The 26,792-nt window shown below is 37.9% G+C and overlaps 1 protein-coding gene across 3 annotated transcripts in view; it reads left to right on the top strand.

Annotated features, from left to right (window-relative positions):
* Positions 1–24,604, top strand: part of LOC149717675 (uncharacterized) — a 63,134-nt gene extending 38,530 nt beyond the window's left edge. For all 3 annotated transcript variants that reach the window (XM_089840530.1, XM_089840529.1, XM_089840531.1), the window contains 4 exons: positions 11,499–11,787; positions 11,893–12,018; positions 12,084–13,352; positions 24,076–24,604. In XM_089840530.1, the coding sequence (XP_089696656.1) occupies positions 11,499–11,787; positions 11,893–12,018; positions 12,084–12,660 (992 nt within the window). In that variant the 3' untranslated portion in view covers positions 12,661–13,352; positions 24,076–24,604. The remainder of the gene's footprint in view (positions 1–11,498; positions 11,788–11,892; positions 12,019–12,083; positions 13,353–24,075) is intronic.
* The last annotated feature ends 2,188 nt before the right edge of the window (positions 24,605–26,792 follow it).

The following is a 26,792-nucleotide window of genomic DNA, read 5'->3' as shown; positions in this document are numbered from 1 at the left end:
ACGCAATTTCATTTATTACGAAGACATAATACGTGTAAGGCTTGTTTTCTACTGAAAAAGAAGGTTGAGTTTCTCATAGGAAAGTTTATAAACTCATAAACTGACTGTTTCAGCGGGAAGTGACGAAGGACGATTTTTATGGAAAGTTTCGTATCATTCTTGGGCAACTTTGTTATATTATTTTCATTCTTATAAGATTATCAAAGGCAGGGCACGATATTCCTCTTATAATCAGTCAAAGTAGTCCATATTTCGAACGTATATCTCTTGATACTGACCTTCTATTTTGTTATTAAGGTAGAATCGTTTCGGTCTTAGTGTAAAGAAACATTGTCAGAAATAGCAAAAAGAGAAGCGTTTGTTACGTTAACTTTTTCTCCAATTTTCGCAGAGTGCCAAGTATAGAGAAATATTTCTCAATAAAAACCTCTTTCGCCAACGCTAAAAATCAATATTCAAGCTTGCTCGGAAAAATTTCATTTTTGCTTGACAAATCTAAATTTGTTTTTATATATATTTCTCTCCTCTTCTTGAATCATACGCTAAGCCTAACGCATATTAAATTTGTAGTAGTCAGTTTAAAGTGTTGACCCTTATTCCATTTTCGTACTCGTCGTATATAGAAAATTCGCAATTATTAATCGCAAGATATGCGGGCAATCTGATCGACGTTTTTCGATTAAATCATGAATTTATAAGATATGTTCCATCCATAAGTATGACACGACCTATACTTCGTAATGCTAGAGACTTACAGCTCGAGCTAGTTCGAGGGAGAACGACCAGCTAGAATTGAAGTTCGGTTAATTAATTTTGCAATCCTTCTTCCTATTTAGTCTGTATTAAGCCTTTGACAGCGCCTCACCAGGCGTCGCTTTACCTCGAATCTATGACCTATCTCATTCACTTCATGAGAAGCTCCAGTTTGTAACCAGTGACAAACTTATATAGAACATAAACTTCTGAACTTTCGATTAAAATTATACTCCAGTTTAAGGCTCGATACATAGAACGTTATGGAGACTGGAGTTTCCAATATTTACATTATAGGCTCCGGTTGTACGTAGACAATATTCGTTATTAATAGCCTATATGCTTTCAAATCCAAATGAAAACAGCCTGAAATTTAAATATCCTTAATCATACAAATTTCCCTGCCACGAAAATGCCTTAGTTAGTTCTAAAGAAAGAGAGAGAGAGAGAGAGAGAGAGAGAGAGAGAGAGAGAGAGAGAGAGAGAGAGAGAGAGAAAGATATTGATTATTCTGTTTTCATTTAATTAATTAAATTTAGCGGGTTATTACGAATGTCCCGGTTTGGGTTGGTTTTTTTAGTGTATGGATCACTCTATTAATTAACCCGCACGCACGTTTTGTTTTTCCTCTTTAATTCTAAATTAATGTTTGAAATGAGAACAGGACGTGTGTATATGTCTTATTCATCCCCCATCCCTCTATCCAAATTTAATTAAAAATATAGATCGACGCTCTTTACATATACACCCTCCAACCTTCCTCCTATTTCTAAAGAAATTAAAACTTTTTCGCTATTAATCTCTTGCTAGAAAACCAACCCCCTTCACGCCATCCCAACGCTAACCCGCGCTAATAGAACAAACACACCGAGCTTGTACCCGCATCTCTATATATAATATAGTCGACATGATTTAATTAGACTAACTTTAACTTAGAATAACATCGTTCGTTTATGTTTGCCTAACTTTTAATTTACCAAGTCTGCCTTCTTCTTTCAACCGTAATAAAGTATACAGTCTTTTGTAAATAAGTCGTGTACAAAGTGTCGAAATATTTATGTTTCTTCGAAAAAATGTATGCGAGATAGAACATACGCTAATTAAAATTTTTGCGAACGATTTAGACGCGAATCTCTACGGTATTTTTTGGTATTTTGTGTCAGCTGGCTTTTCATATCGTAATAATTATAAATGGGGACAAATTTGACGGGAAATTTAGTGTCCCTAAAAAGATATAAACTTTTACAACCCCTATAGTAAACATTTACTCTTATGACCTGTCCCGAAAAAGAAAAAATTCATAGTCAAATTTTAGCATACGCGTGTAGGATAGGGTTCGTTTGTCCTTCCAACGTCGTGTTAAATGGCCTAAACCACGGTGGGAAAGATTTTCTAGGCATTTTACATTCTGATTTAACACCCTGTTCTCCCCCGGTTATACGGTTTTAACAACGCCAGCGTACGTATAGCACCCAGTTCGCATAGTTTTTCGTTTACGCAATGTCCTCCTACTCGTGGGCCTAAACTATTTCCGTTTCCCGCTTATCGCCAAGGCGCGAAAACTGCTCCAACACGCATTAATAAGACCGTTTTTCCACGCGCGTCGCTTTTATTACAAGAGCGCGCGAGAAAAAGGCGCGAAAGGGGAATAGAGAGCGCGTGTGAAACTACGCGCGCGCGAGAGAGAGGATAGGGATGTTTTGGCGCGAGATGGATCATGTATACCACGTGGATGCTGAAAGGCGGGAAAGAGAGGCTGAAAAGAAACGAGGCCAGCGGGCAGGTAAAACTCCGACGACTAGACTATGGGGGAGGAAGGGGATCTTCTCTGGAGGAAAGATGAGGATGGGGACGATGGATTTGCTATATAGGAGGCTCTCCGGGATGGTCTGCAAAGAGCCTGACTCGTTTTAAGGGAAAAGGAACTAGCCAGCTTTAATCCCGAATTATGGATGAGATATTACTTTTCCTTCTATACCCTTTGTACCGCGGCCTAACATGCCATGGACAATAAACACTCAGTTGGGACGAGAAAATGCATGGCCATGCTTGAAGTTAAAGGAAAGGACCAGGGCTAGAATGGTTTAATTTTGATTTAATTTGAGAGAGCGTATGAAAGAAAATAGACAGTAATTTTCTTGAAGGAACCTACGCGTTAGGCCTCTCCGTGAAGCGGATCATGACGTAGTGTTGTGCATTGATTCTTATTGGCTACCCTAGATCTAAAGCGTCATCTGCTTCACGTTTAGTTTTCGAATAAATAGAAGAAAAAGAAATCTAGCGTGATCTTTACCTTTAAGCGAGCCAAAATTGTCCGTCTGTGAGCGGAACCATAAAGTCCCCCCCCCCGGAACTAAGTTCCGCCGCTTCCTATTATATTATCATCGACCCCCCCCCATTCCCTTTTATTTGACGGCGGGAACTATATCGGATTATCTTTATACAATGTATTTATAGCACGAGGCAAGCCTGATGCGTGGAAAATTGGTAACGGTATTCTTTCGCGTTACCCTGGGCCTGTATTATTCCACACCACGTGGAAAATAATCTCGATTATAAAAAGATAAATACCTAAGTTGGCAGTGGGGCAGCCATGACAGTTACCTTATTTATTTTTCTATCCTTATGTCAAATATGACGTCACACTGTGAAAATAATCTTTAGAAACTTAGTAATGTATTATACCATCTACTTAATTTAAAATTATGTAAATTTGTATTTTATGCAAATGACAATTAAGTTAGTTGATAGAGGTGGGAAAAATAGGTTTTTTATGTTTCATTTTACTTCAATTTACAAATATCTGCAAAAAACTTAAAAAATAGTCCCAATTGAAGACTTTTTTGGTGTCCATGTAGTAAATTCAGTTTATAACGACATCACTTTGAGGCGCCAACATTTCTTTTATAAGGATATAGGGAGAGGTATTCCTTTTTTTATTATGCCGTATGAAAAATAAATGAAGGTGCTATAGTATATATCCTTCTATGTGTGTGTGGAATTTGATGAATTATTGAACCGGTAACATCTGTTTGATGTCTTCTCGAGTGCATGAGAGAATAATGTGCTCTACAAGCGTCATGTCCTTCTCTTCTTTTTCTTTTTTTTTTCATTCATCCTAGAGGGGCTAATCACTCTCGGCTGTAATCGGTAATCGTTTTAGTCCTGTCAACCGTATAGAGCTTATAAAGATTACTTCACATGTAGTATACAACTTGTACGCCTATTTTGTTGAGTGATTAACCCCTCGATTCTACCTGCTTCCTGCATATAGAAAACAGAAACAACATTAGGGAAAGAGAAAAAAGAAACAATAGAAAAACGAAACGAAACAACTGACAATCATTTGTTATATCGTTGCAATTTCAGCTTGTATCGCTTCCGAAGTTCATTACTTGAAGTTTTAAGTTTAAGTAAGGCTTTGTGTCATTTTTAAACTTATCTGTGAAAATAATAACAATTCAACTTGGAGAGAAGTCCTTTAGTGAGTGTTTTCTTCGGTAGGCATAGTTTTTAGACTTGGAGGATTCATGCCATTTACACAAGGAGTCCAGGCTTCAGGTGCTGGACTCCCTGGTGAAGTCAAAAGCCAGGCCTCCTTGTGTAAATGGTATGAATCCTCCTAGTCTGATTTAACCCCCATAGTAACTATACACATTGTTTCTTCGATTTTTTAAAGCAATCTCAATGCTAATTTTAAGTATATAATATAATGTATATTAACAATTCATCACACTATTATTATTAACAATTTTCTTGTTACTTTTGTACATGTAGTTTAAAGAGAGAGTGAAATATTGAACCTAATATATTTATTTTATTATTTGTTTTTTAAATTCAAATTAAGTTATTCTCCCTAAACACTATCGTAGGGGTTAAAGGTCATGATAGTTACATTTTCGACCCAAAATTGATTTCCTCCCATAGAACCTACTGTTCTTTTGTCCTACCTCCCTACTTTTTTTCAATTTCCCTTTCAAGGAAATTAAAATGGAAATACGTTTCGTTTTGGTCCGACGGTAAATATTATTGTTTAATTTTTGTACATGGAAAACGCATTAATATATATATAGCGAGTAAATATTGCCTTAATACACAAGTCCTTGATCGAGGATGATTAAAATACAGGCCTTTATAAATATATTACAATACCTTAACGGCAAATTAATGCTTTTCCCCATTTTTAATACAATTAAATATACATTTCGACATTTTCAAAACTAATATGTGTACACGTATAGTCTATATACGGTGTACAAATATTTTTATATATTTATTTAGATAATGTTTTTGTTTTAACTTTTGTATGTACAAAGGTGTCTAGGTTTGTTCAATCGATATTTTAGACCAAATTAGAAGAGACAAATTATCCAGACAGACTTCTGTGGTTGCTTGGAATACAGAAAGCCTTTATTATAAATTTTTAATATATTACACGTTGTTAAACAATTCATTCTAGAATTTTCGAAAATTCAAACTTTTGTTTAAATAAATTAGAAGATTCAAGAGAATCTACTTTAGATTTTTTAGAATATTAAGCTTTCTAAGAAATTATTTTTCAGTATATTTTTTTCTTTATCTACTTGAAAGTATATTTTTTCTTCTTCTCTCATTTTGAATTTTTTAAAAGAATTCCTGAAGTTCCCAGCGACATTTATTATAGATTATTTTCCTTGGAAAAATGCAATAAAGAGGGATCATTCCGTATTGACCCCTTTTTGTATATTTCTTTATATATATCCTCTTCCGTTCTAACAGTTTTATTTATTGAAAGAAGTTAGGGCCTATAGGTGTTTCGTAGAAGAAACCACGTTGAATTTTATTATTATTATTTTTTTATTCGGCACGATCCATATTTTGTCTGTCAATCACCCTGAATTTACTACGTGTCAAACGTAAACCTTAATTTATATTTAACGATATTGCAAATGTATTAAAAGTATCAGAAACAATAGAGCAAACTCAGACTGATAAAGAGGTTAAGAATTTTTCTATATTTTCTTCGGCAATTTCTTTTTTCTTTCTATTAAATATTGCTCTTAGCATAAGTTTATAAGATATGTTCCATAAGTATGACACTAGTATACTTCGTAAGGCTCGAGACTTACTGATACTGAGAGCTAGTTCGAGAACGAAAAGCGAGAATTTAAGTCCTACACTCGGTGGTTAGTTTTGCAGGAATTCCATCTTCCTATTTAGTCTGCATTACTAAGCCTTTGACATGCAGCGCCTCAATCACCAGGCGTCGCTTCACCTCGAATCTATGACCTACGTCACTTCATGACAAGCTCCAGTTTGTAACCAGTGACAAACTTATGGAACATATCTTATGTTCATAGTAAAAATGTAATAAAAAAATCAATATTCCCTCTCCCCCCTTTTGTTCGATATTTAAGGGGGAGATGGGGACAATAATAATAAGAAATGGGCGGAACCGAACGCAAATAATTTAGTCATTGACATTCGGAAAACCTTACGTAGACACGGGAATAGATTAGCGAATAAAGGAGAGGGATAATTATGGGATAAATGTAAAAAGCGGGAAAACCTCGTATACCGTTGTTACAAAATACTGTACATTATAGCTTTGGCCAATGAGAATAGAGAAAGGGAGCTGCAACTCGCATCTCTGATACCGCGAATAAATGACCTGGTTTTGCTTTTCAGTAAGACCGAAAAACCTGCCCCAATAAAGCTATTTAGTCTACAGCAGTGGCATTTATTGTTTATCAATTTTAAAATATTCATTTTAACTTAAAAAAATCCAATTCGAAAATATAATTGCATTCGCGCTTGAAAAAATTGTGGCAATTTATTTTCTTTATAGGTATTGTTTGAAGTGACCTTTGACCTTAAATAGCTTAGGCCATAAAAGTAATTTTTAAAATTGCACAACATGGAAATTTAAATATGAGTTAAATTAATCAAAATAATTATCATATTCGGTGAAATTGTCAATCAGCTTCAATTATAGAAGCTTTAGACAATATGGAGACCCGTTTCTACTCCTTTTTGCGTATTCTCCTTGTACTAGGTCTACGCTAGCGGAATAAAATAACAACCATCACTTCAGTCTCGCATTATCCGCCCTCTCTCGATTTTTCGAAAATAAATGGTTTTTTATGAAAGCCATTATCGAAAACAATCGAGTTAAACTTCCTCCCCCCCAGCTTGCGTTTTGTCAGGCCTGGGAGTTTGAGTATTAGTGTATTAAAGGCATAAAAAACGTATAAATCGATCATTACAGCTTGAATTCAAACATATTTTTTTGGCATAGAAATGTATGAAAAAAACCCTAAATTGAGATTGGTTTATTTGCATTTTATAATATGATAAATGAAACCTTTCTTTCTTACCTTGATTTTAAATTAAAAAATTATTATTGGTGTTCAGTAAGAAAAACATTTCTACAGGGGCCCATAGGAAATGAACGGGCGACGTTTCCCCTGGATGTTGGCTTTGCCCTGAGCATTGGTGTTTGGCGGGTGAAACATTTCTACAGGCGTAATGGGAAAATACATAGAAGATGAAACGCCTGAATGTTTTCTTGTCCTCTTAACTCTTATGTTAAGAAAGACAATGTCTATTAATTTGAAAAATAGACATTCATCTTAAAATTTCCTTACAGAAATATATAAAAAGGAAAAAACATAAATATATTTCAACGCCTTGCCTTCTTTAAATTGGATGGTGTTGTTCCATTTCTTGGAATTCTATCGCAATTACTCTTAACGTTGCCCTTTTTCTACAAAGGCCTAGTGACTACTTACTATAAAAGGCATTTTTTTTCTTCCTTTACAAAAATACTAAAAAAAAAAAATAAAATATATATATATATATATATAAAAATCTTGAGTGGCTCTATTGGAAACATCTGCCGTGTTAGACTTTGCTTCGTTCCGTGAACTATAAGAAGGGGTCCTAGAAATAATAAAAAAACGAAAAGCTTATTAAAGTGAAGCGCAAAATAAACTAGGAACTAGGCATTGTCCACGAGAAACACAATAAAAGTGAGCTCCCCCTGCTGGGTTTCCTTTAAGTTATCATTTTCGTTGCGTTGGGTGTCTCCCAGAGTCCCATGCACCACCTGTCGCTCGCGCGTCTTCCCAAAAAACGCTTTGCTTTACTCACCAAACGAAATTACAGGTGTAATTTCCCCAAAATATTTGGCGGGAAAATGTTTCAAGCTGCGTAGAAACAGAGTGTTGGGGACTAACTTTAAATAATTGAAATATTCTTGCGAAAAATGAATACATTCTTCGGAATATTTGATTAAATATCGAATATTCCGTCAACTCTTTAAAATATGATTCCATATACTCACCTTTCACCCCTAAAATGCAAATTGATTTTTTACTTAATATCCTATGTCCAGCCCTATTGGTTACCGTTTCCTTTATATTAGGCCTGTCATTATATATGGTTCTTTCCCGCCAAAAATAAAAACACACCGTAATTCCACCGAGCTAGGGAGAGAAATAACCCCAATTTTGTGATTTTTCTAGAAACGAACGAAAAATCTCCGGTTAGGTTTTAATATTAGGATTTCGTCGCGGCCCATCGGGGGATAATGTTGGAGTGTGTGGCCGAAGTATTACTGTATACATATACAGGGTGGAATGGTAGGTCCCACGCTATATACGGAATCCCAACGACTGTTGGGCAAATAGAAGGGAAGCGCGGAGTGCAATTTTATAAATCGTACGTGATATAATACGTTGGGGGCAGCGATGCTATATAGACTGGTCGGCGAGGTATATATATATGTAGCGGAGTTATAATAAAACAAGGTTCGCCTTCATCTCGAGAAGAGAGAGAGAGAGGGTGCTGGAGAAATGGCGGGAAGAGGTTTCGGGGGAATGGCGGGAAAACTACTACTTCCACCAATATTTTACTCCGAATCCAATTTTCTATATTGACACGTGTCACGTGTAGATTTAAGCTTTATTTATTCCGGAAGCCACTCTCGCTGGAGCCTAGATCCGAAACCACCGCCCCCGCCTCTCTCTCTCTCTTTCTCCCTCCCTCCATCTTCACGCCGGATAGACCTTTGTGATGGAAAACGTGAGCCATCTTTGCCTAAGACTTTGCTTCTATTAAATGTTGCAGAACTGGTAAAGTTTGTAGAATGTTACACTGAAATGGTTCATTTGAAGTTCGTTTCGGGATGATTGTGCAATGGAGGGGATACTACGGACTAATTTGAACTGTGTTAGTAAGAATATTGGGTTTTTTCATTCGTAAGTTAGGACGGAAACGAAGAGATTTAAATTAAACATTATTTCGTTTCTCGAACGCGATTGACAGGAATTTAGGAGTCTCCACTTGAAACGGTCTGTTTCCAATTTCTTCGGAATCTAAAGGGGATCTTCCATACATATTTCTATTTCCTTTGACGTAAATTGTGTTCTCCAACTTGGGATTTATATTGGAAAAAACGTCTATAGAGCTCTCCTTTAGACCTTTATAAGAAGTATACGATCCCTATTGCCTCTTATATATATATAGTTAGTCCAGTCAAGGCTAGGGGACAGCGAATTGAGCTGGTTTTTTAATATATATCCCTAGTCCTCTAGAACGTGTTAAACAAAATGAAATCAATAGAACCAAAGGCTAAGTTATATACCTTTCTTAACATTTTCCATGTACCTTTTATCACATTGGTTCTAAATCGTTTAACAAAAATATTGTAGATAAGTCTTTCGGATTTCGGTATTAGTTTCTGCATACCATCTCTATTTCCTCTTATATACATAGAGGTCGCTGCAAATAACACCGTACCGTTTTATTATTGCGTTGTCCGTCGATGGACGCGTCCTGATATAGGAGTATTCTTATACCAATTGGATAGAGGGCGGTTTTTTCCCGCTTTTTCTTCCCTCCTCTATGTTTTATTAAAGGAATAGTTGCAAACTAGACGATGAAAAAGCCAATTTTATTTTTAGTTCGTATCATATTCGTATAAGTTTCTATCAAAATTCCAAAACAATTTTTATGATTCTTGGCCTTTAAAGGACGTATAAAGGTTATACGTCTTCGAGTCTCGACGAATGACGTGACTGGCCACGGAATCACGTAAACATTCCGGGAATACCGCGCCCCACCAAATACTTTCCTCGTTTAGTTGCGGTAAGGTCTTCGCTTTCAACCTGCCTCGATCTACGGGGAAATACCCTTACTTGCCACTATAGTTTAGTATACTAGATATTCAATGTGTATCTATATATATATATATATTTTGAAATGAGATCGAATTCTCAATGGAAATCATCTATTTCTTTTTTAGACTTTTAACTTTTGAAGAAATTTTGATTAAGATTTCAACTAGTTCTTTGGGTACTGACCAATTGAAAAACGTCTTCTCTGTTGACGTCCACGCGTCACAACGAAACCTTTAATACAAAAGTATATTCAAATGGGATGAACTGTATTTATTTGAATTATTATTGTTTATTAGTGTCAGACATTTCTTTTTTGTGTAGGAAATTTTGCAATTTAGTTGACCTTGCATTGCAATCGAATTGCATTTCCGGGCGTATTAGATTTTGCAGTCCAGATTTCATGGGCATTTCTACCTCGGGGTGGGGGGGGGGCAAAGGAGCGGATTTGAAGAGTATATTGCCTTTTATATTGAGTTCTAAATGTCTGGGCGAGGTGACGTACGTTGCCGATTCTAATAACATGGGAGATTTCAGGCCTTTTTGCTAAGCCTTGGTCCCTCTGTTGTAACCGGCACCCAAAGTAGTGTTAGAGACTGACTGCAGCACCTATATTGGGCCCGGTAATAATATCTTCCGTTAGGTTTTTATATTCTTTCACGGTATGGGCCATTTCGATGGAGAATGTACGCTTCATTCTATCCCAGCTTCTGTAATAATTAGACCAAGGTTAGGCTTAAAAAAGCACTGGCTTTATATCGAAATGGTTCATACGGATTCCGTGTAACTTATATAATATGTAGCTTATAACGTTTGACATAATAGTCCCGTTATACAACGGAGAGAACCACTTTATTAAGGTATATATAAAGCATATTGTATACGAAGCTATGTCCATGTAGTAAAACCGAATTGATGAAAAGTTATAAGACGTACTTTTTATATAGGAAAACCATGAGCAGCTTTTGGTTACTCGTGTATTCGGTAGAGCTGGGTGAATGGAATATTTTTGGGTGCTATGAGTTCATTTCTTGTTTTATTAAAGGCGGCGGGTTGCTGGGAGGTGTTTTTTCGATACCCTGTACAGAGGAGGGTCAGTTTGCTGATATGGCAAGGAGTGTAATATCCCGGTGTAGCTTGTAACTCTGGTTAAATATATTGCTGAACGGGTAGGGGAAACAGCGGGCTTATATAAGCTCGAAAGCAATAATGGTTTGTAAGAATTTTCAATTGGAATCTCGATAGAGTTGGGTTGGCGATATTATATGCTCGAGTGACGTGCATACAACGCTCGCGTATAAGAACAAGAAGGCCTAGGATAAAATTAAAAGCCCTTGGCGCAAGTTATTGAGTCAACAACTTCGGGTTAATTGAAAAGGGTTGAATTATTATTTAGAGGTTTCACTTGGTACGTTTGGTAAGGGCAACAAACCCTACCAAAGAAAAGCTTGTGGGTTTCCATTTTTCCTAGAAACGATAGCGTCGTCGTTTTATTGCTGCCTTAATATAAATGGGTTTTTATTTTTATAAATGGGTTTTTTTTTATACTAAAAGGTTTTTCTCCGTATTGTTTTTATGAATGTACAGGCCCCGTTGAAATCAAGCTCGAGTCCAAACAATCCGTCATTCCCGAAGCGGTCAGTAAATTGACGACGGGATCAATGGGCGCCCGAGGTGGCGCTCCGGGTGGACTTCCGGGCCCGGAATGCGCCGGGTGTCAGAAACCCATCCGCGAGCGGTACTTATTAAAAGCTCTGGATCAACTGTGGCACGAGGATTGCCTGAAATGCGCCTGTTGCGATTGTAGGCTGGGAGAAGTCGGTTCGACGCTCTTCACCAAAGCCAATCTCATACTCTGCAAGAGAGACTACCTCAGGTTTGTGGGCATCATTTTCAGATAATATACTCTCAATTTTGTCTCGTCTTAATCCTGATAAATTCTCTAATCAGTAGCTTAATTTTTTACATATTTCATTACCAGGTTATTTGGTACAACGGGGTTATGTTCAGCGTGCAATAAAACGATACCGGCCTTTGAAATGGTCATGAGAGCCAGGGGTAACGTCTATCACTTAGATTGCTTCGCCTGTCAGCAGTGCAACCATAGGTAATAATTATTTTGTAATGCTTTTTAACCCTAATTTGACCCTAACGGAACGATGAATCCATAAGGTTTTGCGTTGGGGACAAATTTTACTTGTTTGACAACCGAATATTATGCGAATATGACCACGAGGAACGTCTGCTCTTTCATTCCTCACACTGCGGGGGTGGTAGCGGAGGTGGTCCTATTAATTCCCCAAGATCGGGAAGCAACGGTCCACCCAATAATACGGTGACGTCATCTAGTCCTGCCACGTCTTCTTGCGGTCCTCCTCTACCGTCCGGCAGCGGGGGACATCGAAGTCCCAGCGCCTCTCAAATGGGTCGACATTCTCAAATGGGTCCTCAACAGCATTCGCACCATCACCATTCGTCCTCCGTCCTACCACCGGGAGCGCTGCCTCCTTATCACAATGGCGCTAACGGAAGTGGTCCGGGTTCGGCTGGAAGTAGTAGCGGACCACCCCACGGTTACGTGAACAGTTTAGAACAATTGAAACGCGCGACCGAGAACTTGACGCCGGTACATCCCGGGATTGCCGGAGGGGTGCACGGACCGGGGGGAGTCGGGGGTCCAGGACCGGTACACGACGACGCGTCTAGCGGTTACGGTAGCCCCGATTCTTTTTTAAGTGACGGCAAGTGACCACGAAGAAAAGATAATGGGTGAAGTGGATATATTGACGACATATCCCACCACCCTTTCCTCTAGCAGACAGTTTTTAAAAATCAACAACGTAGCTTGCCATCTATGGCGAGCTTCAGTGTAGCTAATATTGGGACTTAGCTAGCCTGCCTTGGTCCAGCAAAGTAATAGTTCGAAAAAAATATTTGATGAAACTTCGAAGAATTAAAAACGAGAAAAAAAATCATTAATTCCAGTTCCCCTCGCGTTCTAATTACTTCGGAAAATCGATCGAATTTTCATTGATTAATCATTATAAAACGGTTTTTAATCTGAGAAAGAAGAAAAATAGATATTCAGTTTGCATCGGCGTAGTTTTTCTTCTTCGAGACGAAGGGACCCAACCATCCGGGAAGAAATTTGTGACATTAAAAACGATATTAAAAGGAGAGAGAGAGAGAACAAAAAAATCATCGTTCGCGGTCTACTTTTAAAGACAAAAATTGGGTGGAGCGTGGAACTGCCATCAATGGTGACGCCCTGTGGACAAATAAAGAAGAGAAACGGTTTTTCTTCCGAGAGGAATCTAAATCCACAATCTCGTGTAGTCTACTTTTCAAGCCCGAAGCGTAGAAGTAGAAAAAAGAACAAGCGTTCTTACTCAATTTTTATTCAACCCTCGATGGATTTAACAATTCAAACGAAATTGGATGGTAAGATTAGTTTTTTTTATAGTTACATTTTGAGGGGGGGGGATATATCGTAAAGGGGTATTGAAATGTTAGGGAATTTTGTTTCAAGGGTTTCCCAGCTGGGTTCAGTTTGAATCAGTTCCCTCTCTGAAGTTTAATCATTTCTCTATCTGCTTTAGTAAAAAATGTATCGACAATTGAAGTTAACATTTGTTAAACGTCAGTGTGGGTCGCGCTTTTTGCAAAACTGTTTAGATACATACATTTCCGAATGTAAGCGGAAGTAGAATCGAATCGATTCCCGGGCGCGTGTTGGCTTGATTAACAGAAAAGGGGAGAGGCAAATGGCAATTCCCGTTATGTGTCGAAAACAATGGAACCGCGCCCTTTTTCGACTCCTAGTAACAGTTTCTACAGTAACTCTTCACGGATACAATAGAGTGTTTGACACTCTAGCTGACAATAGCGTCGGTGGCGGCGGCTCGTCCCTGCTTCGTTCTTTAGATAGGTCACTTAATAATAAGTTGTCTTGACGGCGAGTCGACACTGCCAAGAGAGAGAGAGAGAGCTATTATTATCTAAAAAGGGGAGATTGGTACACCCCTTTTCGTCGTCGCATCTTTCTTGTCTTTTCTCTCTCGCTGGAGAAGCCATTATGAAATTTTATTGCGTTCTTTAATGACCTCCGAAAGGCGACGGAGAACCGAAGGAAGGGTGCGGGCTAGTTTACAAAGGAAAAAAAAGCAAAATGAATGTTTGGGAGAATGGGGAGACGATATTGCGTTTTTCTTTTGTTCCACACTTTGAATTTACTAAAGAGAATTTGTTTCTCATTCTCATCAAAGTGTGAAGGGAAAAATCTAATATTCCGCGTCAGTGCCACTCGGAGTTTGCAATATACGAAGAAGTATATGAGTCAAAGTTGAAAAAGCTTTAGATGAAGTCCCACTCCCATATGTCGTCTTCTTACTGTTCTTTTGATGCCAAAAAAAGAAGACCATCATAAGATATGTTCACCTTAAGTTTGTCACTGGTTACAAACTGGAGCTTGTCACGAAGTGGCGTAGGTCATAGATTCGAGGTAAAGCGACGCCTGGTGAGACGCTGTCAAAGGAATTGTACAGACTAAATAGGAAGATGAAAGTCCTGCAAAATTAACCACCGAGTGTAGGACTTCAATTCTCGCTTGTCGTTCTCCCTCGAACCAGCTCGAGCTGTAAGTCTCTAACATTACCAAGTTTAGGTAGTGTCAAACTTTTGGAACATATCTTATAAACTTATGATATCGTAAAGATAATGTATTCATTTGGAATCCAGAGAGAATTTTAGACATTTTAAATAAACAGACGACATTTATCAGTTATCAGAAAATCTGCCAGGTCAACATATTCCAGGGACCCCTTGTACGTAAAGCAAACTGCGACGACTCTATCGTACCACCCCGTTAGAAATCGGTAAGAAGTAACTAACTCCTTCACTCAACCCAACCAGCCAACACTTTTAAGCTAGCGATAAATCAATTGGCGAGAACCCTACTTTAAGCCTTGGCTCAGTCTCGTCTCGTTGCAGTAAACGAAATCTTTAATGACCGCTAGTGTCAAATATCTCCGCCGCCCCCACCCCTTTCTCCGACCTGTCCCTTTTTTGGGTCCGAACTTTTAGCCGAAAATCATTACCCAAACGTGATAAAGTAAAAAGACCTGCCTTCCTCGTTAATTTTGCACTTTCAACTTCGCCCCCTTACTCTCACTCTCTCTCTCTCTCTCACTCTCTCTTTCCCATCCAAAACAGATAGTTTTGGGGGACCCTATAATTTGAGATCGTGCACCATCCTCCTCCCTTCCTTCCCTGGCTGGGTTTTAACGATTTTCACCGAGAACTAATATTCTAGAATCTAATTAGAACCAACGTTTGGCGCTAACGCCGGCAAGAATGGTATGGCAGTTAAAATTAATTCGTCGTTTTCTCTAGCTTCTCCTATTACGGTACAGAAGTAGATTAACGTGCAGTTGAGTTTGTACAAAGTTATAATTCGGGTTTGAGTTATATGAGAGTCGCGTAAATTAACGGTTTCATTATTAATGAAATTTGTTTTTCCTTTTCTTTAAATTTTCATAACTTCGTTTTAATCCGTTTTTAAATCGTGGAACGCGCTGCTCTCCAATGAACCCTACTTGTATCGTTTCAGCCTTTCAGGTTTGGGTCTCCCACGTAATGGCTATATACGTTTAATATTAAGCCATTTTCAATTGAAAATTTGAGGATAATATAATTCTTGAGGAGAACTTTAATAACGCATTAATAGATGGTTATTTATATTTGGAAATCTGCATATAGAAATGTTTTTAACTGCAGAGATCTAAAATGTAAAGAAAACGAAATATTTCAAAGAATTAGTCCTATTGAAAGTAATATATTTTCCATGGAAATTCTAAATGATAAGCAGAAAATTACGTCTCGCTATAATCATGTTTCATAGAATTTAAAATTATTGCTAAATTAAATTTTACCAATCCTAATTTGCATTGCAGTTCAAATTAGATTAGTATTTTAAGATAATTGCGAAGCAAATATTCGAGGGGGTAGCCACTACGTGAAGTAGGTGTACATTTGGTTTCGTAATATTTGAAGTATGGAAAAATACCGAAAAGTAATGTGAAGTATATTCGTAATATTGAAATATTGCAAAGTATGGTGTATTAAGTGTAATACATGTAATACGAAGAATATACAGAGAATATGAAGAGTATAATGATAATATTCGATGTATTTCGCGAATCCTTACGAATATTAAGAATTTTAGTGTAATATTTTATAAAATCAAGAAGTCTCGCAGTATTTTATGTTTCCATCCCATATTATAACCGTGGGAAACAGAGTATCTTGGATTTTAGTCCAAATTCCAGAACTTTCTCACAGTAGATACCTAGTTCATACAAACAACATAGCTTTACAGTGAGTAGGAGAGTGGTAGGGCAAGGCTTCCGATTGGCTTAAGCTGTGACCTGACGTTCAGTTGGGGAGTTTCAATCCTTTTTCACTTTGAACGCCAAATATACTGGTGAAGGGATGATTTATATTCGCAAGAGAGAGGTTAAGCAAATTATGTTCTGGCACACGTGATCATTAATTCCACAATACTTTTATTCCTGTGATATTTAACATCACTATAAGCTCAAAATCACTTGATGTAATAGAGATTACATCAAGTGAGCTTGAGCTTATAGACTTGTACTTGGCGTATTTTTGCTCTTTACTTAATCTTTCTATTATCTAGACGTGTTAAAAGTTTGTAATTTTAGTCTCGGTTTATTTCGATCCTCTGTTGTTTGACTAAACTTTGCCTACGTTATTCAAGGCCTGTGCGCGGCGCCGATTTTAATTTATCGTTTGGCAATTTAAGTTGCCGAATTCTCTCACCTGAGAGCACTATTAGCTGGACTTGAGGAATTTGAAATGTTCATTTTCTTGCGCTTGGAATTTTAAATGCTCATTTTCTCGCGCTTGGAATTTTGAATACCCATTTTCGCGCCCGTTTCGGTCCAGCTATCAATGCCATTTCGCGGTAAAATTGGGAGAAAATAAGAAGTCGCGTTTCTGAAAGTCGCACCCTTCGAAACTACCGCGCACAGGCCTTGATTAACGTAGGCAACGCTCTAAGCAATGACACTAGTTCTTGGGAGTTTTTCGGACGACTATCATAACTATCGAGCCGTGATTGACTTTTAAATGCGCTACTTGTAAGTTGAATTTACCAAATGAAAAAGCTAATATGGTAAATTATTTATTATTTCGGGGATGTTCTTGCTCATTGTTTGTCCATTTGTGACGAGGTTAGATCACTTTATTCATTTTAATCGGTTAATAAGACTAATCAGGTTTATAAATGATAAAAACTGTAGCATCTCAACCATGAGTTCATCGAGAAACTATACTCTCGTTTGCATAGATTCACATTGCACCGATTTTGTGATCAGATATTGGGCAAGCTCTACTCTAATCAGAAACTCAGTCTAAACCAAAGCTATGAAATATGGAGCAGGGTAGCTTAAGGGTTGGTTTTTAAGTTAATCAGATGAATGATTTGCCTCGTATAACTCTTAATTATAATTGTTATAACTATGAGTCCTTGAACACCTTAGAATAAAAGCCAAAATTTCCATAAAAACGTGATCGACGAACCATCAGTTTTTCTAAGACATCCAAAAACAAAGCTATCAATTATTATTCTACAATAATATAGAAAAGGTTTACCAAGATAGTGCGTACGTAAGATGGAAGTACTATTGCAACTATTAAGTGTAATGAATACGACATCAGTTAATTGAACTTATAAAGTAATTTATAATAACGCATAGTTTAGAATTATCTAGAAAACTATAACGCATTGAATTAAGTTTTTTAATGTGTAGTACCTTCAAAGTAAGTGTAATATTGGAAATAATTGGTTGAAAAAGTAAATATATTCGTAGTATAGTGTAATGTTTGAAGTTGAAAAAATATTCCAAATATTGTGTAATTTCGAAGTATCCAGTAATATTTAGAAGTATATTCGTAGTATGAGGAATTACCGCGTAATATCTGGAAGTATATTCGTAGTATGAGGAATTACCGCGTAATATCTGGAAGTATATTCGTAGTACCGTTTATTATTTGTAGTACCAGGAATTTCGTAATATATTCGTAGTACCGAGTAATATTTAGTATGGTGTACGTTGAAAACGCTATTGGCTACCCCCTCGCAAATATTATACCTACCATTTTATATACGTCACTAGTGAGATCTAAATTAAATGTAAATAATTATAATTAGCGTCCCTCTATGTCAATGATTCGATTAACGGTGAAAGACGTACGTACGGGATCGAGAAAGGTAAACTTTTGCTATATAGTCCTTATTTAGTTTTCAACTCAAACTGGCGACAATGAGCCGCATTTAATGCGTTTAACTGGGAGAGGCTTTTGGAATAGATTTTCTGGAGCTAAAGACGCGACGCGTTTAATTTCTCTCTCTATGTACAGCAGCGAATCTGCTTTAGAGTCTAATAAAGGTTTACTGCCCCGACGAACCTCGACTATAACTCATCCCCTTCCATTGTAATTTAGTCTCTACTGATTAATACGCGAATCGGTTCAGAGCTTAATAGTATTTGGATAAAGAGCTCGGAACGGTTTCCATCAGCGTTTCCACTTCTCCGGTGCATAAACACTCGTAGCAACGGTTATAGGAGAGCCTTACCTACAATCTCCCTTTTCTTAGGGGGTCGGGTAACACTGCATGCAAAGGGTTCTCACCTCTTCTATATATTCAATTGCGTAAAGCTTTAGTTGCCTCCTCTATTATGTATTTGCGACTAAACGAGTGCGGGGAATAAATTGGAGAAGGATGTGTACAGTAAGTTCGTGGATAGTTTTGGAATGAAAGGATGCACCCAAAATTGGGTTATTTGGATGGAGGGTTTTGTATAATTACAGATTGACGTTTTAAGCCTTCAGGGTGTGTTAATTAGGTTGGGGCGAATACGCTATTATAGTTTGATGTAGAGGAATATTAGGAAATGATGTAGGACTTGAGAGTGGCGTATTCTTTGAGTGTTTGTGAATTAAAAGGGCCAAGGAAAATATTAATGCTAGATTTTGTAATTACAATTTAGAGATCACCCCTTGTAAGGCTTTAAGAAAAGATAGATTAATCGTAAGTTATCGAACCCATTTCCTTGACACTTCCTTTCTTTTAGATATTAAGTTTGGCCAGGGATAGATTTAATTTTCGAAGTAGGAATGGAGAACGGAGTAATGTGGGCGCGTGTCAAAGTTCCGGACCCCCTTCCACGGGACGGAGGGGTATGAAAGAAGCTAGGTGGGGTCATAGCGACAGAGGTATAAAGGAATTACGTATTTTTCGCCGTTTCCGTCAGCAACGTCATCAAAACGGTAGTTTAAGTGAGCCAATAACATAATTTAAACTTTTCGTTACGTGTTGGAGGGATGGGCTCTATAATGGCCTATGAGTCGGACTGAAGTAAATACTAACCGTTCTCCATTCCTACTTCTAAAATTAAATCTATCCCTGGTTTGGCTTATCCCACAATGCCTCGCAAGGTCGTTGTTGAGTGGTGGATATTAATTTCAGCTTAATCTACTTCTGTCTAAACTGTATTCATTAAAAGCGTCACGAACGAAAGGGTGAGCAGATGGGTTGAATTTGGTTGAACAAATCGACGAATGCGTTCCCGAGTACTTTGTGAATAAGGGATAATTTAGGGAAGGTATGCTATTATTTGACGTAATTAGAGAAATAGCGGCTTCGAGTCACGATCCTCATTGTAAGGGGCATCGCGAACGGAGTTTATGGAAGAGGGATTGTACGTCGTTGGTGATGGAATTCGATCGAGGCTCGTTATTGTATTCCGCTTGTCACAGATAAGACGGCTGCAGCCTGGGAAAGCGGGTGAGACGGGGTTTCCGATTTTGGGTAATAGCTACGCCAATAATTAACTGGCCCCTCTATACCCGCGTATACTCTCCTCGTCACCCCGGCTTTAATACGAAACGGTTAAGCCCATTGCCAGGGCTTAATTCATCCTCGCTTTGCGTCGACTACTAATCCACGCTATCCTAATCGTTAATAACGGAAACCCATCACTGAGAGTAAGTGTTCGATTCTGGAAGATGCTGACAAAGATCGAGCTTAGAGTTTAGAAAAGAAATGTAAAAGACCATGAGTGAAGCTCTAGGAGACAACTGAAAGAACGCGCCAATTTTTTGTCTGTTTATCCCTCAAAATTCCCCAGTTTATTGTCTGTTTATCCCTCAAAATTCCCCTGATTATTGTCTGTTTATCCCTCAAAATTCCCCAGTTTATTGTTTGTTTATCCCTCAAAATTCCCCAGTTTATTGCCTGTTTACCCTTCAGAATCTCCCAGTTTATTGTCTGTTTACCCTTCAGAATCTCCCAGTTTATTGTCTGTTTATCCCTAAAAATTCCCCAGTTTCTTTCCGGAATATACACAATGAAAGTTTACTCCAGTTGTAGGCCTAGTATTAGTTCTTCCTGTATTTTAATTCAATTTATTATGAATCGAGAGTAATTGAAAGTTGCTGCATGTGCTGGACGGTTTCGAGTTATGGGCTCCCGTTAATAGATTCCGTGCTATGGTAATTATTAGTACAGTTAATACATTATTGCAAATTCCGATTGGTTTAGACTAAATATGGGTTTCTCTCCGGCTGCGGCTCATTACGATCCGGTGCTCAAACGCTCGCGTTTTAGACTCTCTCTCTCCCTCTCTTCCCCTTTTCTATTATAGATAGATTCGAGTACGCAATATCGGGGAGCGGGGGAATGGGGTTCGTTCCCGTCTCATAATGACTCCCGGTATTGAACTGAACACGCCGTTCTCCTGCATGGAGACATATATAAACGGGAGCCGGAAAACTCCATCGCGCTCCAATTGTTTCGGATTATTGACTTGACTCGCCCATGTTGCCCTCCGCGCGCCTTTAAACGTCCTTTTCCGACACTCCCCATTTCGCTATTTAAGCCTAATCGCTTTTGTTTTTCGCTGATTTTATTTTATAACTAAGGGTTTCAAGTGAAGGTGAAACCCGGCTTAAGTACAAGTACAAAGAATGCAACGATTTCTCTGTAGGAACGTCTACCTTGCGGATTCCGTCACCACGTACTCAAATTCCTTTCGCTTACTTCTGGGTGATAATGACGCGGTGTCAATGTCACTTTAAAACCAGTAAATGTCTTTCAATCTAAAGCAGGCTGCTGTAAATTTTTGAATGAGTCGAAAAGACAGTATAGAGAAATCCTCTAAAGCCGATCCTCCCTTCTGGTTTTCACCCCTTCACTCACTCGTTTATGGGTTTTCCAATTTTTGGCTTTGTCCTTATAATTAGGCGTCGTTTTAAAAATGCTAATGACCCCGCGACCGACCGAGAGAGAGAGAGAGAGAGAGAAGAGTCCCATTTGGTTCCGAAATGCTTCACGCACTAAGCCTATATTTGAAGGGAAGCGCGGCGGTCTTCGCATTGACCAGTCTCGAAACTGAAATTGGCGAAGCATCGTAAAAGCTAATTAACTCCATGCACGGCTGCTGAGCCCGACGTCGTTCTATATAATAGTCGCCTTTTAAGCTCTGGTCGTTTTGCTCCGGGTTTTAACGAGCTCCCCGCTTCCTTCTCTTATACTACGTATTATTGGAAAATCGGGGAAGATGTCGAGCGGAAAACGCCTTACTAACGTTCGACCAAAAGCTACTCTCTTGGAGATTAGAAAACTAGCAACCTATATTCTCCTCCTACCCCCAAATCTCTTACACCCTTTTATACTGCACGGTTCACCATTTAATTCTTCGACTGCGATTTCTAATTTAAAATGCCTGGTTCTTACCTAATCTCACTTAAACTTTTCTTCGAAACCCTACAAACGCATCACGTGCGTGATGAAAGAGCATGGCCCTTACTTATTCTTGGCGCCATTTTGGGGGGGGGGTTGTATTTAAGTATAATTAGCGAAGAAATTTATCCACAACCTCCTTGATAAGTGTGGACAAATAATTATGGTCTTCCCTTACTTGGACGCAGGTCACCAAAGAACTCCTGATTAGGATACGTCAGGTTTCCCAGGGTTGTATGTACATTGACATTTCTTGTAATTATTGCAATGGCTAAGCAACAATTCGCAATTCAAGCTCATTTCGTAATTTTAGAACTTTTTAAAGTGTAAAATTCTGATCTGCGCCTGTACAAATGTTTCGACTGCGGAACTTCGGAGTTTGTGGTGAAGCAAACGTCAAGGAGCTTCGCAGTCCAGTTGGTTTGGGGTTATTTTTAGAAATCTTTAGTTCTATTATTCCTTGCCTTTATTAATCTTAATGACGTTTTTTTAATTCAAACTAAATTTCAATTGGAATCAGAATAGACGGAAGAAATTTGAAGAAAAGGGGAGTTTGTAATAGGGTAGAAGAGGAAGTTGAGAAGGGGGATTGCAATATACAGGATGTTTCTGATAAGTCTGCCATTAATTAAAGTCTACAACATTTAATGAGTAGTACTTTCAAATGGATAGAAATACGCTGGTAAAGTGTGACTATTTTCTTAATTGTTTTAGGGGCCAATCAATATTTTGGTAGCCCATATCTCAGTAATTAAATGTTGTAGAACCCCCAGAATGTTCTTTGGCACCACTTTCCACTCAATTTAACCCAAAGAACGCAGCATTTAATTTATGGCAGACTTATCAGGAACACACTGTATTGAAAGGGATTCCAAAAGGAGGAGAGAGAGAGAGAGAGAGAGAGAGAGAGAGAGAGAGAGAGAGAGAGAGAGAGAGAGAGAGAGAGAGAGAGAGAACTGAGAGCAGCTAGCCTGTACGGGAGTTGGTGGTGGATATTCGTCGAACACCCAATTAAGGTAATTAGACCTTTACCGGTAGGACCAGCGTCCTCCGGACGGAGTTAAAAGAAGGAAGAGAGAGAGTTAGAGGCACTCGCGGTTCCCAATATACCACCATCACGTACTGAGAAGGAAAAATAGGAAGAGGAAAGGAGAAATTTTTATCAACTTTTAATGACGTGACCGCACCGAGCTCGCTCCCTCCCTTCCACATCCAGAAAAAGAAATGATATCCGCGCGCTCCTGGTCAGTTCTGGTGCGTATACCTCTTTCCTTCGCTAGCTTATACCCGACTTGAATTCTACAGCGATACCAGGAAGTTCGTCGCCAACCAACTCTGTACACACGAATATCTTCATCTTTACCATGAATTAAGACGTCGTTTCAAAGTATTACGACGAAAATTTTTAAATGGAAAAATCCATGGTTTGCGTTGCTTTTGGACATTGAATATTCATGGATGAATTTCGCAAATTACTTTATCCTGTAAGGAGTGGGACTTTATTAGCGAGCTGAGGTTGGACTAGTTACTAAAGCGAGCGAGCTAGCAAAGAGGAAAGAAGGAACTGGGGGAGGAAAGCAATATAAGGACGGAAACCGGAACGCCGGAAACGCCGACAATTACGGCAGGTGTCGCTACGGTTTGCCCGTTAATTATTCGTCGCTTCCGTTTTAACGGAGGATGGGGGCTACCCAACATTCTACCCCCATCCCCGTGTGCCTTATTAAAAGGAATTCTTGCCCATTAATAACTAAAAGTTTTCGGGCCCGCGCTCATTACGGACTGAAACGGCGAGGACTTTTTTGGCGCGAGGAAAGGATTTTCGTAGCTCCAAAGTTTCTCCCACTTTTCTACACCCGTTATACTGGCCGGTAATAATTGAGGAGCAAATTTCTCTTCCTACAGGCATCCTTATTTCCGACTAAAAGCTCCCTCCCATTTAAAAGAGGGAGGGAGGGAAATAGGGTTTAAAAGGTCAAATTATACTGGGGACTTGTTATCGGTGGCAAAATCAAGCTTCCCTCTGCTCCTACGTAATTTTGTTAATTTTCGGCCTCTAAAACTTTTAATTGGCGAAAGGTTTCTTTACCTTTAACCTATTACGTAGGAGGTGAATTGACTTTTTGAATGTACCATTTTTTAGAGATTAATTATAATTTAGAAGAAGTTAGGGACGTTTAATGAAATTTCTTTCCTGTCTTGTCGAAGTTCTGATTTTTTAATTTTCTTTTTAATAACTCGTTCCTAGAGCTATTTTAGGAAAATGGGAACATTTATTTTTAACCTTTATTTAATAAATGCCAGACTTCATATTTTTTCTTAAATTTTTATTTTCAGAAAGACTGAAGAAATTGCGACGGCATTACCTGAAAGGACCACTGGAATTACCATTTTTATTTATCGAATAATTAAAAAAATTTTAAAAACTGTCTGCTACGAGGGAAATCTTTACTCTTACTAAAAAAGAATAATAAACAACAAAGAAACTAAATCGTCATTAATGATTGTAAATACAAACAGGTGTGTATAAAATTATAGCCAAGATTAATGTAAATAATTAATTAATTAATGATATTTAAGTGAAATTAAGAAAAAAATAATTCGCGGAGTTGTATGATTTAATATGTAAAAAATAGGTTTGATGAAAAAACAAAACGATAAATTAAAAATACCAAAATATAATATACATAAATAATTAGGCGTATTAATACGTCTATGAAAATTGTACATATATTAACATAATTTAATATTGTGAGATTTAAATGAGAAAAAAACAAAAAAAAAAAACGCCAAGACAAAAAAATATAATAATAAATGTATAGGCCTCCAAAAAATAAAACGAAAATGGTTAGCCGTTGTCATAAAATATCGAAGTATGTATTATGAAAAAAAAATTCATCGATTTTCATATTCTTAATTTCTTTCATCTTACGTAATTTTTATTTCATTCTTTCCTAGATTATATTAAATTTTTAAATTATATTTCTGGTAAGAGGATAAGAAGAAAAAACGTATTTAAGGTTTTGAAAGCGATGTCCTTTCCATTAAGACCGACGGAGAAGACGGGTTTTTTTTGATACAGAATCAATATTGACAGAGAGAAGCTGCGTGTGAAGAGTGTACTCGGTATAGACCAACCAATCCAATCGACTCCAAGCTCCAGACATCTTTCCCGGAATTAAATGTTAGGCGAAAGTCCTATGAGAAGTAGCTCGCAACTCTAGCCAAAATCGTCCATAATTTTTAACGTAATGGGTTGACACTAAATACTATAGCTTTTTCACTCCGAGATAATGTAATTGATATCACAAATTCTAGTGGTAGTGTAAAGCCAAACGCGTCACGAGTATATGAAGAGATAAAACCGAGCCAAGCCGCCTAGTCTGAGAGTGACGGTACCCAATTACTAGAATGATTGGACCTCCATAAAAAAAATACCCAAGAAGATATACACAACTCTTGACAATATTTTTAATCATTTCCCCGGGATATAAGAAAGAGTCACCAAGGATTCTGCCCCCCCCCCCTCCCCCACAGTATATAACCTTCTTCTTATATAAAAATATAAAGCTTTTGGAAATTGGCTTTTTTCTTATTTTATTTTTTTATTTTTTGGGACTCCTCTCTAAGACAGTCTCCACCCAAACCTCTCGCCCCTGTATAGTCGTAAATTTGAGCTATATACTTTCTAAAAATCTTATTTCGTTGGCAACCTCCTTCTGCCCCCCCCCCCCTTCATCCAAAGATGGGCGCTCTTGGAATAACGGAATAAGTCCAGATTTTTTTCTTCTTTGTTTATGTATATCTTGGGGATGGTAGAGAGGAGAGACAAAAAATATTCGATCTGGATTATATTTCTGAAAGGCAAAGTGTCGTAAGTTTATAAAAGTCTTAATTTCCTGTGTTTTGATACCCTTAAGTTACTCTAGAATTTTGGGTAGGGCTCTTACAAGTTGCTAATAGACTAGAGTTACTCCTAATCTTGGAAAAAGGGGCATACTGAAATGGTCTAAATGACAGAATCCCTTCTGAAACTCGGGAAGTAACAGAATCCAGAGTAACAAGACCAATACGGAGTTACTTTCTTTTTGAAATCAAGTTAAGGAAGATTGGGTGAAATAGACAAGGACTAGCGGGACGGTAAGAGGAAAGAGAGATTGGAAGAAGCAGGCGGGATTGTCCTTATTCCCGCGTATTGCTTACAAAATATAACTCATTTCTATGATTTTTCTGGGAGCGAAAATCTGAAAAGGGGTTCTACACGGAATGGACTGCAGCGGGGAAGAGAGCATTCGATTACATCTTTCGCCGCCAAAGGTCTCCCTCCCAAATAAATCTCTGTCGTTTGCCGATACTATCGCTTTCCTTTTCTCCTTTCAAAACCTCTCTCTCTCTCTCTCTCTCTCTCTCTCTCTCTCTCTCTCTCTCGAGAGAGAGAGAGAGAGAGAGAGAGAGAGAGAGAGAGAGAGAGAGCGGGACCTAGGAGAGACCATCCTCCTCGTCAGTCCAGGATAAATCATCTTGGCCCTCTCTAGCTTTCCCACCTTTCTTTTATTCTTTTACCTTAACTTGTCGGGCCACCTTTTCATAAAGGTTAAGTAACGCTCCAACCATCGCCCCAACTATAGCTCCGGAATGAATTGTTTTAACCCTCAACAAGAAAATATTATCATAGAAGAATTTATGAAGATTACACTCATCCTTAGGAATTTATTTTCAACGACAATTTATAGCTCTGGATTAAATTAGGTATGCTCACTCAACAAATGACTGAGTTAGTTCATGTTTACCTAAATTATATGTTTGAAATTGGCGGGTTAATTATTATTGTTCGACGCGCCGTCTAACGAATCATTCCTAGAAACAATTTTTTAGAACGGAGGATGTCATTTACTCCTTGGGTTATATAAAGCTACAGTTGCAGTCTTTTTCTTATCATTTGCTCATCTTTAAATGATGATTGTAAGTATAATATAATATATGTTGTATTCCACTTATTTTTGGTAATTTTCAAATGAGTCAAAAGTGAGTAATCTTAATTTTGCCTTATCAAT

The sequence above is a fragment of the Phalangium opilio genome, unplaced genomic scaffold (genome assembly GCF_054372755.1).
Source record: "Phalangium opilio isolate 3A_F unplaced genomic scaffold, DU_Popi_V2 ptg000003l_1, whole genome shotgun sequence".
Lineage (NCBI taxonomy): Eukaryota > Metazoa > Arthropoda > Arachnida > Opiliones > Phalangiidae > Phalangium > Phalangium opilio.
Note: the sequence above shows the minus strand (reverse complement) of the source record. Positions and strands in the feature narration are given on the sequence as shown.